Genomic DNA, 13,881 nt, shown 5'->3' with positions numbered 1-13,881 from the left:
ATCGAAGCTTTCGGGCGCACATCCCTGCCGTTGATTGCTCGATCACGGAGGGCGTGTGTGAGAATGACTCACCGTTTGACCCGGCTCGCTTAAATCAAGTGTACGTCGCCTACGTGGCAATCATTTTCATATTTATTCCTTTAATTTTATATACCAAAAAAAGAGTGAGATAAGCTCTTAAGAAAACAGATGTGGGTTCAAAAATGCAGAGGGCTTATATGTCAAATACTGCCGATTCCACGGATTAATTGCAGAGAAGTCCTTCGCATTACCATTTTGTTACCTTTTCCCCCATCGATTTCCGTTGCCACAAGTCGTCGTCAATCGTCGCGCATTTCCTCCGCTTCTCCTATGGAGTCATGGCGGGGAGGGCCGGGGTTCCGCCGGATCTCCCCGAACCCTAGCGATCGGCGGTGCTTCCTGCCGTTCCCTCGACATGGAGGGTTTGGCGGACGATCACCGCGGCGTGGGAGATGGATCTCGACACTAGCATCGGCCGGCTCCTCCTCGACTCCACCGAAGATCTCCGTCTGTCCGGCGCCGTCGAGGAGGACGCGACCTCGATTGATGTTGTGAGCCACGTGGATCATTTCCTCCGGGAGGATCTGGAAATGCCCCTGGAGCGACTGGCGGGTAAGCATCTTTTTCGTTGTTGGCGCGTTCCCCCTGATTCTTGAATCGAGCTCTCTTGTTATGGTTTGTGTTGTTGAAATCGTGAACGATCGTCTGCTTAGATTGTCCATTCATCTACCTTTGAAGGAAGGAATGCCATTCGGATTGCACCACCGCAGTTGGTATAAAGATGCTTGTTAGATCAAATACGAGGTAAATAAGTAGAATGGATTTTTGTCTGCACTTGAATTCATTTGGAACCTCAGGGTATAAATCAGTATGGAATGTTTGGTTTAAGAATGCATATCATGAGAAAAATTAAGTTATTCCTAGATGGTAATTCCCTAACTATCAAGAATAAACAATACATATTTTTTTCCTTCTGACAGGATAAGTAAGCGAATAGATTAATGCAATGACTACTACTTCGATTGTAGTAGACAATTCTGTTGGTTAAACCCCTGGACTGGCTAAGTGTATCCATTAGATTGGTTGGATTAAGTAGTATAAGATAAGGTTGTTTGACAAGTTATTAGAGGAAAGGTATTTGTTCAATCATTTGTTATCCTATTAAATGGCTCCTTAAGAATATAATAGGAAGGAAAACATATATGCTACTAGTGTACGATGAGTAATACTTGTTTGACAAACAATGCAAAAAACTTTAGAAAGAAAAAACAGGATGATATGCGTTGGTTGAAGGGATAAATTTGGCAGTGAAGAAAGGATAACTCAAGCAGGGCCGTGCCAAGGTGATGATGCATCAAAAACCATACTATTTGTTTTATGTATGAGTATGTTTAATTTGACCCAGTTATAACCCTCATCTACAAGTGATGCATGCATATAATCAGGATTTTGAAAAGAAAAGAAGGTCTTAAAGCATACAATAAGAAAAGAAGATCTTCTTTTAACTAAAACTAGATATTATTTTGTGCAGCCTTTTCTATGGCATCATAGATTTAAGCATGATCAATATCTTTTTCCTTTTTGTCTTTGGAAGTGCTTTATGTGATTTCCCTTTTTGAAGTTCTAATTTTTGTCAGAAAAACAATATGTTGATGCTGCTGACTTGTGGCAGATTACCACTAAGCTTTAGTTTTTTCCCCCCTGAAAGTCTTCATTCTGAAAGTCGTTTGGCATGGTATACATTTTACTCGTCTGTGAATCCTTCTTGCAAGAGCAATGATTGGGCACTGTCTAAAGTCAATTTATCTGTTGCTGTAGTACAGTATTATCTCCTGTCTTATATCGTATATTCAATCATGGAATGGCTAATAATGTTCCAGAGTAGGCTTTAATTTTTATTTTATGCACTGTGTTGCATATGCTTATAACTTGGTCATTTGGGTATGCTACCTGTTTTCAGATGGATGCAAAAATTAGATACTGGGGTTGGACTCAATAGTGGCCTTTACACCATGCAGCCATTATTTTCCCCAGCTGTTAATTACAACACAGAGTTTCCGCAGCTTGAATCAGGTCACAAAGCTCAAATTCCTGTGGACCTCCAAACTTGGTCTATACTCTCTCACCTACATGGACTTCAGCTATTGCCTTCAGCACCTACTGCAGTCAACTATGGTCCTTTGGAAGTTCATGATCACTCCACATCAGTCTTTGTGCATTCATCTTGATATTCGGTGCCTCCATATCCTGGAATGTCTTTCCCTCATCCTAATTTACACATTCAAACTTCTGTACAGGTTTTCTTCCTCTTTCTTTTGTCTTCTTTTTTCTTTTTTCACTAATTCAATGTGGTATTTGCTCTCTTCTCATCCATGTCAATATCTATATATGTGCACACCGTATACTGCAAGGGCATATGCTTGCCACATAAGTTGTGAACTACTCTTGTTTCTAATACCATTAATGGACTGCCATGATGATATGTCAGGATAAATCTTCAACACAATTTTAGAAATGATATGTTAGAAGAATTCTCCTATGATGTCTTGAATGAAAAGAGCTAGATTTCATCAATGGTGAACGCTTTACATTCCGTAAGAATGAAAGGAAATAAAATCAAGATTTTGTTCACCATCTGATTTTTCAATTTATTGTTTCCCTGTAGCATGAACAAAAAGTTTAAACTTGATGGTGAGGATTTCAATTTTCCATGTTTGTTTTGCACTGAATTGCGGAACTATAAATACAAAGCAGCAACTGGAACTCCACAAAGTTGCTCTCTCATTATTGGTTTCAAACTTGCAGAAAATCGGAAAGTTCCCCCTCGAATGTAGAGGTCGCTGGGACATATGCTTGAACCCAATTGCTGAATTTAGACTTGCGGTAAGTCATTGTTTTTGGTGGCTTTAGGTCTTATTGGTCCCTTCTATCTATATTTGATGATCCTCTCAACTCATTTGCAGCATCCCAACGCAAGGTTTGAATTGGACTTGCCTGCACCCGTCGTTAGGAGCTCCGAGCTCGATAATACGTTGCCACAATTCCTAGAATCAAAGGCTTCCTGGCTAGACCATCAGGCGAATGGGATCGAGGTGGTGAATGTCATGGTTCAAACTTAGTAGTTCATTTCTTTCTCAGTTTTGTTGATCATATTCTTGATCTTTGCACTGCCTGAAGGATCTTGCTTATGATATTATGTTCCTTTTAGCCGATGACTTTGTCTGTACATATTATCGAACAGTTTTGCTTTCTCTTATGGTTTTAAGGTTCTTGATGCTGGTCACAAGCCCAAATGGTGAAATAATCACGAGAGAACAAAAGCAGCAGAGGAGCCACCAGGTTGTTCCTTCCAGCTAGATTTTGATAACACTGAATCCTAACATCCCTTTTGAAAAAAGAGTCGGTTGTAGAGCATCTTCTTCGCAGGCATACCGAAGACAGAAAGAGGAAGAGATGTTGACGGTGTCGGAATCGTCATCAGCTTGGAATAAAGTGGCATGACCTTCAGAGCACTTCATTCTTTATCAAGCTACCTCTTCGTGCGCTCCAAGGTAATCCAGACATGAATAAAATCGAGAAACATGGAATAAATGGGTTAGAATAAGGAATTTAGACATGCAAATGTTATGGATATTAGTTCAAACCCGACTTCTGATATTACAGTGGTTAAAGATCTCAAGAAAAACAACTCTTCTCCACACAAAGCATTGCACAACCCAACTCAGCTTATGTCTGTAGTTACAGGAAGAGAGGCAACGACTGCTAGTAAACAAGAACGGCAGCTGAGAAAGCAGTTGCAGTAAGCATGACGGGAAAGGGGATGCTGTGGCTGCTTGCAGCATTGTGTCGATGGTTGTGACCCCCGCCGTCGTTCCTTGGGTGGCCTGCTGCTGCAGCTCCAAGAATCGGAATCACTGCTCCGGTACCTGAATCAGCTGCGGTACCTGAATCGCCACCTCCGTGCCCTCGGCCGCCGCTGCTGCCACCACCGTGCCCTTGGCCACCGCTGCTGCCACCACCACGACGGGATAATCTGCTTCCTCTGCCACCACCTCCTGTCTCTGCCGCTGCCGCTGCCGCTGCAAAGTTTCAAGGTATTGTAATCCTTCATGGTACCCGAATAAAGCTCTTAACAATCCTGAATTCTCATCTAAATTAAATCTTATAGCCAAATGTTTGCCACATCTTCCTATGAGAACATCCACAACACATTTGCAATCATCGACTCCACAAGCCCCAAGAAGAATGTAGAGGCAAGAAACAACCAAAGAAAGCCTATGCGTCAAGCAAACTACCGAAGTCGATGGGTTCGCCGGACTGCAGCTGGCAGACAAAATAGGTGACGAGGAGGAAGAGAAGTCGAGGCTTCATCTTTTCCATTGCGGCCACTGTGAAGATCTTTCACTGTTCTTCTTTAGACAGGAGATGATGATAATAACATAAAGAAATGGACGCCGCCACCGCCTCTCTACACCCAGAAACCACGATTCCCACGCCACTTCGTCCAGGCTTTGTACCTTCCACACGTCGTAAAGGTGATGCCTTTTCCTCTGTGATTGAGAGAGAGAGGATGAACGATTGAGGTCATGAGTGGATTGGTGTTCGATAGAGAAAATTCTTGCTCATCTTAATGTATCAAACCGTGGATTCATTGCGTGTTGATTAAAGTTCATCCTCCCAGCTGCTCAGCCACCTCAGCCCAGAGGCATCCTTCGGATCTTTGTTTATTTGTCTTCTGTTTTTTTTATCTTGACGCTGATGAATTTAAAACCTTTTTTTCTTCGATTAATACAACAAAATCCACATTGTATTCATTTCTATTAGTCAGTAATTGGGTGATTCCCCTAAAAAAAAAATCTACATTTTAATTTTTTAATTGATAATCTCTTTTATATTTTTTTAAACAGTGTCTCTAATTTGAAAGATATCCTAATTGTTTCTTATGAAGTATTTCATCCGTTATAATATTTTTAACTTATTATCACAATAAAAATACTATAAAATCTATTTAAAAATATGATAAATCAAAACACAATGAATAAAATCAAAACATAGTGAAAACTGTATGATATGATTTGAAGTATTTATAATAGTTTAAGAATACCATCACTCAAATACAAAAAAAAAAAAAACTTGTTCACAATGAAAATACTATAAAATCTATTCAAAAACATTGTAAATGATCCAAATGAACTCCTAACTTCAATCAAACCAATCTCAAGACTAAAAATAGTCAAATCAAAGAGGCATAATATTACAAACGAACAATCATAATCAAAGAGGTATAATATGACGTCACTTTAGTGTTTTTCAACAGCATTTTAATATTTTTAGTATCTCAATAAAAAAAAATAATATAAACACTATAAAATTGATAAATAAAAATAAGTAAGATAATTTGATAAGAAAATTTTCAAGAAATATTTTTAATATTATTTAAATTAAAATACTATTTAAGTAAATACAAAAAAAAATAATATTAAAATTATTTTCTAGGAAAATGGCCCATACTAATTCATCCTTTGCAACTAATAATTTCGAAGGCTGTGTTATATGGCTGGGCAAAATCTGCATCTTTACAACATCATCGTCCTTGTATTCGGATATACCTGTGCAGTCGCTGCATCGGTTCGATTTGTTCTCTCCATCATGTAGCTGCTTGCTCTGTTTCTTGTTTTCTCCTCGTGATGTCTGCTATCTCATGTTCGCCCTGGCCATGTCCCGTCGTTACTGCACACGCTGTATGATGACATTAAACGCTGCACGAAGTAAAAGAAAGCTTACTCCTCCGATCACGTCTCCGTGAGAACCGAGGCTTGACGACATCTTTTATGGCCATAAAATCCACTGAAGTGATTATTTTAGACATTTACATGTTTCCTTGAACGCACTTCTGATTACTTACTAGATTATTGTGTATAAATTTGATACTCGGATTTGTTCAGCTCACCGGAACTATCCGGAGCTGTGGGATCAACATGGTCGGCATTGGTTAGGACAACAATAATGCCATCCAATTTATGTCAGAATGAATGCACTAAAAACGTGTGTGTGTGTGAGAGAGAGAGAGAGAGGATTTGAGATGCAAAATTCCTGAGACGATGGTTTGACACGCCAAGCTCGTTCTATTCAGCGCATCTTTATACCGTGGTCTCGGAGTCGATATGATTTGGTTCAATCTTGAAAGCGTAAGATCGGACTCCAAGATATTGACCGAGCCTTCAAGGACATCCCGAGGTGGAGCCAAATTTCACTCGACCTACATCGAGATCTAGCACAACACGTTAATGTCACGCTACGAGAGTCTCGTAGAGGTTCGAGGTATGTCATCTGATGCTTCCATCGGTCGGGATCTCTGCTTCTCGGTGCATGGCTTAGGTTGGGTCCTATTGATTCAGATGTCTCGAGCGCCATTCTTTGATGATGTTATCGTAATAGATGCCTTGACATGGATCTTGTTTTCTCGATTCATACGCCTTGGACACATTTTGCATAGTAACTTATCCATAGTTGGCTCCTCTCGACTTACACACATCGGGCTTATTTTCTTGGTGGCCTCATCGAGTCTCTTCTTTCTCCTAACCTACACACCCTAGGTATGCTCTGCTTCATGACCTCGTAGTGACCAGCCTTCTTTTCCTGATCAACACACCTTGGGCTCATTCTGTTTCATGGCTTTGCCATAGCTGGCCTTCCTCTTCTCCCGATCTGCATACCTCAGGCGTATTTTGCTTATGGCTTCACCATGATGGTCCTTCTTCTTTTCCCGATCTATGCACCTCAAGGCACATTCTGCTTCATGGCCTCATTGTGGTGGGCCTTCTTCTTTTCCCGATCTACACATCTCGAGAATATCTACTTCATGGCCTCGTCATGGTGAGCCTTCTTCTTTTCCCAATTAGCACACCTCAAGCACATTCTAGTTCGTGGCCTCACCGTGGCCAACTTTCTTCTTTTTTTTTATTTACACACCTCGAGCATATTTTGTTTCATGGCCTCATCGTAGTGGGCCTTCTTCTTCTACCGATCGATACACCTCAAGCGTATTCCACTTCATGGCTTCATCATAGCAGGCCTGCCTCTTCTCTCGATCTACATACCTTGGGCACATTCCGCTTCATGGCCTCATTATAGTGGGCCTTAGGCTTATGAAACTGACACGAGCTAGAAGTTTTTTTTTTTTTGTAGTAGGGGGTTTGTGTCGTTTCCACATAACTTAAAGTGTCACTCTATCATGATGAGGCTTGAATTTTTTGGCTTCCCGAGGGTGTCTTCGAGGTGCCATTATGGAGGATTAGATGTTTTTCATCCCTGGGGAGCCCAAGGATCGCATCAAATGGGATAGCCATTGGATGTTTTTCACCCCTGGGGAGCCCAAGGATCGCATCAAATGGGATAGCCACCTTAATGACATAGGGTGAATGGCAGAGCTCCCCTCTTTAAGTTCCTGCCTCGAGCGTTAGAGGGGGGGGGGGGGGGGGGGAGGGAGATCATCACATGCATAGCGAAAAAATAAAACAGAAATCGATTTCCCAAAAACATATTTATATCAAATCGCGTACGATGATTGAGAGTGAAAAACTTGTGAAACCAGAAACTATGTAAGATTTGTGAGATGCTTACTTAGGGGAGATCGTATATCTCCAAAACTATAGATCCAAGTCCATGGATGAAGGAGCTCCCGTAAGCTCCTCTCTAGCGGTGATCCACATGATGGATGAAGCGATGACGCACCTCCTCACATAACGCATTCTTTCCTCGCTTTTGCGTACCACTATGCAGACAGGGGCAATAGCAAAGGGGCGGCTCTCTTGTTGTCCTCTCATAGCAGAGAGGGGATAGATCGTTGGAGGAAGAAGGGGGAGGTTAGGGAGCTGGTGGCTAAAAGGGTTCAGCCTTATAACCCTTTAAGTCCCATATTCGTTTTATATAGAGCCATTTTTGTTAACCCTAATGGATCCTGCCCTGTTAGATATTAGATCTCCATCCAATTATTCCTAGCTTAATGAAAATTGGATCTCTATCCAATTATCTACTTTAAGCTCTTATTGGGTCTCACCCAATAAATCCAATAAAACATGAGCTTATTGGATATCATATATTCAATCCTTTATTCGTCACGTCATCCGGTCATGCACCATTTGTGTATGACTCTCTAGGCCTAATATCATGCTAGCCATGAGTTATTCCTGTCAGAACTTCTTCTGACTCAGTGAATTATTATCTTCATAATAATATACTTAACTTATCGACTACGGACGTACTAGGATACTATGCCATAGTCCCCAGACGATACAGGGGAATCCAATCCTTTGGACCTATCCATCCTCAGTTACTATGTACTTTTAGTCCCTCATTCATCTAATATCTCAGAAATCGTATACTGGGCATGGTGCTGTCAGGCTCATACGGTTTCTACTCGAGTCTCGCTTTAATCGGATTCTTTTAGAGAACTTTTTATCTCCCAATCTGAATGACCTTGGTCAATGATTTGTTTGAGCAAGAATACATAATATTTCTCTCATGATGTTGAGAGTAGATGATCCTCTATCGACACTCAATAGTACTCGAAAGGTTAGCTACAACTCCCGACGATCGGCTATGCTAAATCTATAACTTTCAAACCTATAAATTTGGCATCAAAAAGTGGAGTACTCAAGTAGAACATCCTTGGTATCTCAAGTCTAAAGACCAGGTATATCATTGTGATGATAAAATTATTATTTGACAATGAGGTATCATCAACCATCCAACGTTCCATGAGCGGATCAATCAGTGAACTCATTCTCCAATGAGCACCTGCACTATAGCCTAAATGTCTCCACACGAGCAGCTATGAGACTAGTCGCCTCTATCATATGGACGAGTATACAACACACTAATTTGTTCAGTTATTTGGATGTCCTTCTCAAGTGACCTTTGACTAGAATTATTTGGGGTTTGTGTTTAAAGGTGAATCGATCTCATTATCGTGATCTCATCACAATCTGATTCTCATTGCACGGATCCGTGGACATCACAATATTTAATCGGTGGACGCTCTTACAACATTCGATCTTTCTTTTAGCGTAAAAAAAATTATGTACCTTTATGTCTTATCCTAGGAGTTGGTACGACTTGGTCTAATCCCAAAAACATAAGATCATCTAAGTGGTTCCTCGAGGGGAAGACGGATGGGGGAGCAAGGTTGGGCTAGGGAGGTCGACTTCGAGGTGTTAACCAAACCTTCAAGGACGTCCCAAGATGAAGTCGAGTTGCACTCGATCTACGTTGGAGGCCTACATAATAGGTTGGCATCGGGAGGGGATTCTCAACTCGATCACTCTAATGGCTAAGTTCGTAAATGAAAGTATGTTAAAAATCGATCCCCTTTCCCGGGATAGAGAATCGATATTTATCATCAGTATCTCTTGTGATGTGGTTGCACGAGCGATCGACCCATATACCTCCTGCAGTGCGGATCGGCCCATCTGGTTCTTGTGATGCGGCACCGACTCGTATAGTGTGTGCGACGTGAAACTGGGAAGAAGGGCGCCACCTATCAGGTCGGTTTCCTTCCGTGTTAGCTATATGTCTAAGTTGTGTTTCACGTCCCCTCAACGGTGGCTGTCAATTGGTAACCCGTGATTGGTACAAAAATATTTCCGATCACAGCTCCACCGGGATCGATCTACATCAACATGGACATGGTTGGGAGTGCCGAGCACGCTTAACCTCGCCACCATCTCCATAGGAAAGAGACAAAGGCAGAGCAGGTCATGGCGTGTGTGCGTCAAGCAGATCCATCCATCTCTGGGCTGCCGCGTTAACGTCCCATCATGCGATGTGAGTGATTAATGTCCGCCTCCAACCAAAACTTAACCATCGTCGATCGCGCGTTGACATGCCATGCCATGCCAGCGAGAAGAAGAAGGCAGCGTTGAAGCGATCAACACACGCGGTTGTCGAAAACCATGCGCGATGGAGCATCCACTCCCTCTCCTCTTCCCCCCTGCAATCAACCGGACGCTTTATGCTCTTTTCTTATACTTCGCTCATGCGTGACTTTATCCATCACTCACCAAAACCAAACCTATGTATCATTAAAGGTTGACTGTTCTCGATCTAAAATCTGAGCTTTATAGATTAATTAATTTGGTGTGGAACAGGATGTGTTTCATCATCAAATCAAGGAGGCTATGTTAGTTAAGAAACAACATTTCCTTCCTACCAAATAATTATTTCCTTCTATGCACAAAATTTATATGCCTCGACGTGCATGCAATCATAAAGAATAATATATAAAAAATTAATTAATTATAAAAATAATAATAAATATAAGATTTATATGATTCGAGAAAATTATTTTTTTTTTCCTCATCCTCTCAATATCTTCTTTTTAAAATATTTTTCTCATATCACAGATCAAATTTGACTTTTGTTTTAAAGAAGTAGAATTTTCTTTTGTTGAATTCGACGGCCGGTCCAAAGTACTCAAGAAATGAGACACAACTACAAATTCTTGTACAAGTGAAACAAAGGATAGTGTCAAAGATCCCATAAAAGACACATCGGGCATAAAATCATTCCAGTACTTCAGACAATAGATTCTTCAAGGTAAAGGTTGACTTGCCATGCCAGTGTTGAACACGTAATAGACACAGAATCGTACTTGATTTGTTTACAGGAAATTGAGGAGGAATTTTGACCCAGTCATTGCTCTCTATCACCCTTAGTTTCCACAAAGCCCCACCATGCTATCTGACTTCCACAGCAGCTGCCCCACCACCACTACTCTTTTTACTGTCCTGCATCCAAATCCTCCTATATATAAGGATTACGCCATCCCCAATGGAAAGCACCTGCAGAGCAGCATAGTGTTCCAGAGCTCAAGTTGAAGCACTGGAGGCATTTGAGCCCGCAGCAGCAGCAGCAGAGAGATGAGCAGCTTCCCGCCGGGGTATCGTTTCTACCCAACCGAAGAAGAATTGATCGGTTTCTATCTTCGGAACAAGCTGGAGCACCACGGAGAAGACGTGATGGAGCAGGTCGTCCCCGTGGCTCATGTGCACCGCTTCGATCCATGGCAGCTTCCTCGTAAGCACATCGCCCTCCTTCTCCTACTCCGTCGGCTTCTTGTTCATTTGCATATCCGTGGCTGATGTATCGGTGACCTGCAGCGATATCGGGAGAGCCATGCAGGCGAGACGAGGAACAATGGTTCTTCTTCTGCCCGAGGCAGGAGAGAGAGGCCCACGGAGGGCGACCGACCCGTATCACGGCGTCGGGGTACTGGAAGGCCACCGGTTCTCCCACCCTCGTGTACTCCTCCATGAACCGCGTCATGGGTAAGAAGACGACCATGGTCTTCTACCGGGGAAGGGCTCCCAATGGAACCAAGACCCAATGGAAGATGAACGAGTATCGAGCACTTGAGGAAAGTGCGACCTCCACCATTCACTCGAGTGCAGCACAGACGGTAATCATTACCTCGATAATGGTGTTGTTCTACGAGCATGCAGCCTATCCACTTCAACCTTCTTCTTCTTCTTCTTCTGCAGTTTCGCAGCGAGTTCACCTTGTGCCGTATACACACCAAGTCAGGCTCCAGCAGATCATTCGATCGACGTCCTTCTGAAGCCGTCGCAGCGGCTAATACAGACGCACAGAAACCGGTTTCAGCGAAGAGGTCTTTATCTCACGATAGCACTTCCTCCGACGGCAATGGCTCCCAGCGCGCCCTGCGACGACGAGGAGAGGATGATGCGAGGCTGGACAACGACAACTCCGAGTTGTTGCAAGACTGGCTCTGATGGCACACAACTGCGAGCTGTTCAAGAATTATTAGCTCGTTGAAGAAAAACAAAAAAATCAAAAAGAGAAATGTATTATAGATAACTATCAAAAGTATATATCAAAAAATTAATATAATATTAATATATTTAGACAAAATTTTATAAAAAAATATATCAAAAAATCGATGTAAGATTTACGTGGCTTGACAAATCTTTTCTGCATTAATGGAGACAACTATATTTTTCAATATATAAGATCAATTATAAGGTCCTTGCATTATCTCTGCTACAATTTTCCTTGTTTATCTCTCACATAAACCTAAAAAATATCCTCTTTAAAATCCCTATAGATTATCTTTAGGAGCATACAAAATGCTTATCTCACTCTCATCAAAATAATCTTCATTCGCTAAGGAGTTTTAATTTAATTAGGACTCTACCAACTATTTTAAATCTAATTAGGACTCGATAATAATAATCTTGACCACGATGAGTATTTTTTTCACTTTGTACCTTTTGTAGAAATTAAATCATTGGCTTGAAGAATTCACTGTATCTACACAAATTGAATCAATTCATGGTCCATCAACGTGATTCTAATAAGCTTGCTAATGTATTCTATGTAATTGGAATCAATTCATGGCACCACTTTATTCTAAAGAGAGACATTCATATCATCGCGGTACCACAAGTAGGATTTTTCTCCTCACAATCATCTACATCCTTGAAACCATAAATATCATCAATTATTTTCTACATCGCAAATGAAGCTCGTTGTGATAGGTACTTATCATCTCCTACATATACAATTTATTTTTAACCCTTTGAAGTCTTTACTATATTTTCTTCTGAACGATACATAACTTTTAGAATTTCACTTCTAGCCTTATAGTCATAACCTTAAGAATCTAAAAGACTCAATAAAATTATATTTTTTTACATCTTTCGAATATAAGTCATATCCTCTAAAATATGCATCGCTCTATCAACTGTTTTATTCTTCACTTTATTAACACCCATGACCTCCACCATCAAGTTATCACCCAAATATAATTTACTAGTCATCTTGACATTTAGTGAATCAAAATAATTCTTATAAGAATAAACATAAGAAATATAAGTAAGATTTAAAAACTAATTTTTCTGAAAAGATAAAAGAGTACTCATCAGTCTCTTCTTTTCTTTTTTTTTTTTTCCCCGAAGAGTTCCACTTGATAAGTTCATATTCTTTACCTTTACAACGTTGAACATCATAAGACTTGACTCTAGATCTCGACCTATCACATTAAGATTTACCCCTATCAAAAGAGTGATAGAGTGAAATTATTTCCTTCATCAAATGTTTTCATAGTAAAACCAGTAAAAACAACCGATGACATCTTTATTAAATCTCTAATCATTAAAATTTTTTACTATGATGCCACTTTGTTGGGTGGAAGAGAAAGAAACCAAAAATCAAAACCAATGAGTGATTCACCATAGATTAATAATCAAAAGAACATATCAAAAAATCAACATAAGATTAATATGGTTTGATAAAATTAAATTATTCAATATATAAGATTAATTATAAGATTATTGAGTTATCTCGAATTTTCTTTTTCACCTTTCACATAAATCTCAAGAATTCTTTCAACTATATCTACAAATTTCATATATCGTCCTTACAAGCATTCAAAATGTTTTATCATTTCTTTAATTAAAACTTTGATATATTTATAGGAGTCAAGTTTTAAGAATCAATATATATTCATGGAAACCAATTTTAAGGTGAGAAAGACCGAAAGATCGAGAGTCTACCTAAGGGAGAAGAACCAAATATTGGACTTTGACTATTGTTTTCTGATTGACTAACCATGGAAACTTGTAACATCACGTTGTTGTCAACACAGCTCGAGTGCAGCTGCCATTGTTTGTTTTGTTTTGCATTGTCTCTGTTTTGTTACCGTGTCATACTATTTGAGAAAGTGAATGACACTTTAATGGCCCTGCGGATGACAACCTGTCAGGATTGATAAGTAACTTGGAGTCCTAAGTAGACTTTGAAAATAGTCTAAATTAAATTCAATTTTTATGATTTAAAAAT

General features: G+C 40.3%; 1 protein-coding gene and 1 long non-coding RNA gene across 2 annotated transcripts; one reads left to right on the top strand and one right to left on the bottom strand.

The window, feature by feature from the left end:
- Positions 1-3,629: 3,629 nt before the first annotated feature.
- On the bottom strand, positions 3,630-4,456 carry LOC135680521 (uncharacterized). The gene is made up of 2 exons (XR_010515470.1): positions 4,317-4,456; positions 3,630-4,100 (listed from the first exon to the last, which is right to left on the bottom strand). It is a non-coding gene; the product is annotated as an uncharacterized LOC135680521 (long non-coding RNA).
- Positions 4,457-10,875: 6,419 nt separating this feature from the next.
- On the top strand, positions 10,876-11,997 carry LOC135588891 (NAC domain-containing protein 90-like). The gene is made up of 3 exons (XM_065081234.1): positions 10,876-11,097; positions 11,181-11,479; positions 11,562-11,997. Exons 1-3 carry the CDS (start codon positions 10,941-10,943, stop codon positions 11,811-11,813), a joined length of 708 nt encoding a protein of 235 aa, XP_064937306.1. The 5' UTR covers positions 10,876-10,940; the 3' UTR covers positions 11,814-11,997.
- Positions 11,998-13,881: the final 1,884 nt, after the last annotated feature.

The sequence above is a fragment of the Musa acuminata genome, chromosome BXJ1-8 (assembly GCF_036884655.1).
Source record: "Musa acuminata AAA Group cultivar baxijiao chromosome BXJ1-8, Cavendish_Baxijiao_AAA, whole genome shotgun sequence".
Lineage (NCBI taxonomy): Eukaryota > Viridiplantae > Streptophyta > Magnoliopsida > Zingiberales > Musaceae > Musa > Musa acuminata.
The sequence above is the reverse complement of the archived record's forward strand: the minus strand, read 5'-3'. Positions and strand labels throughout refer to the sequence as shown.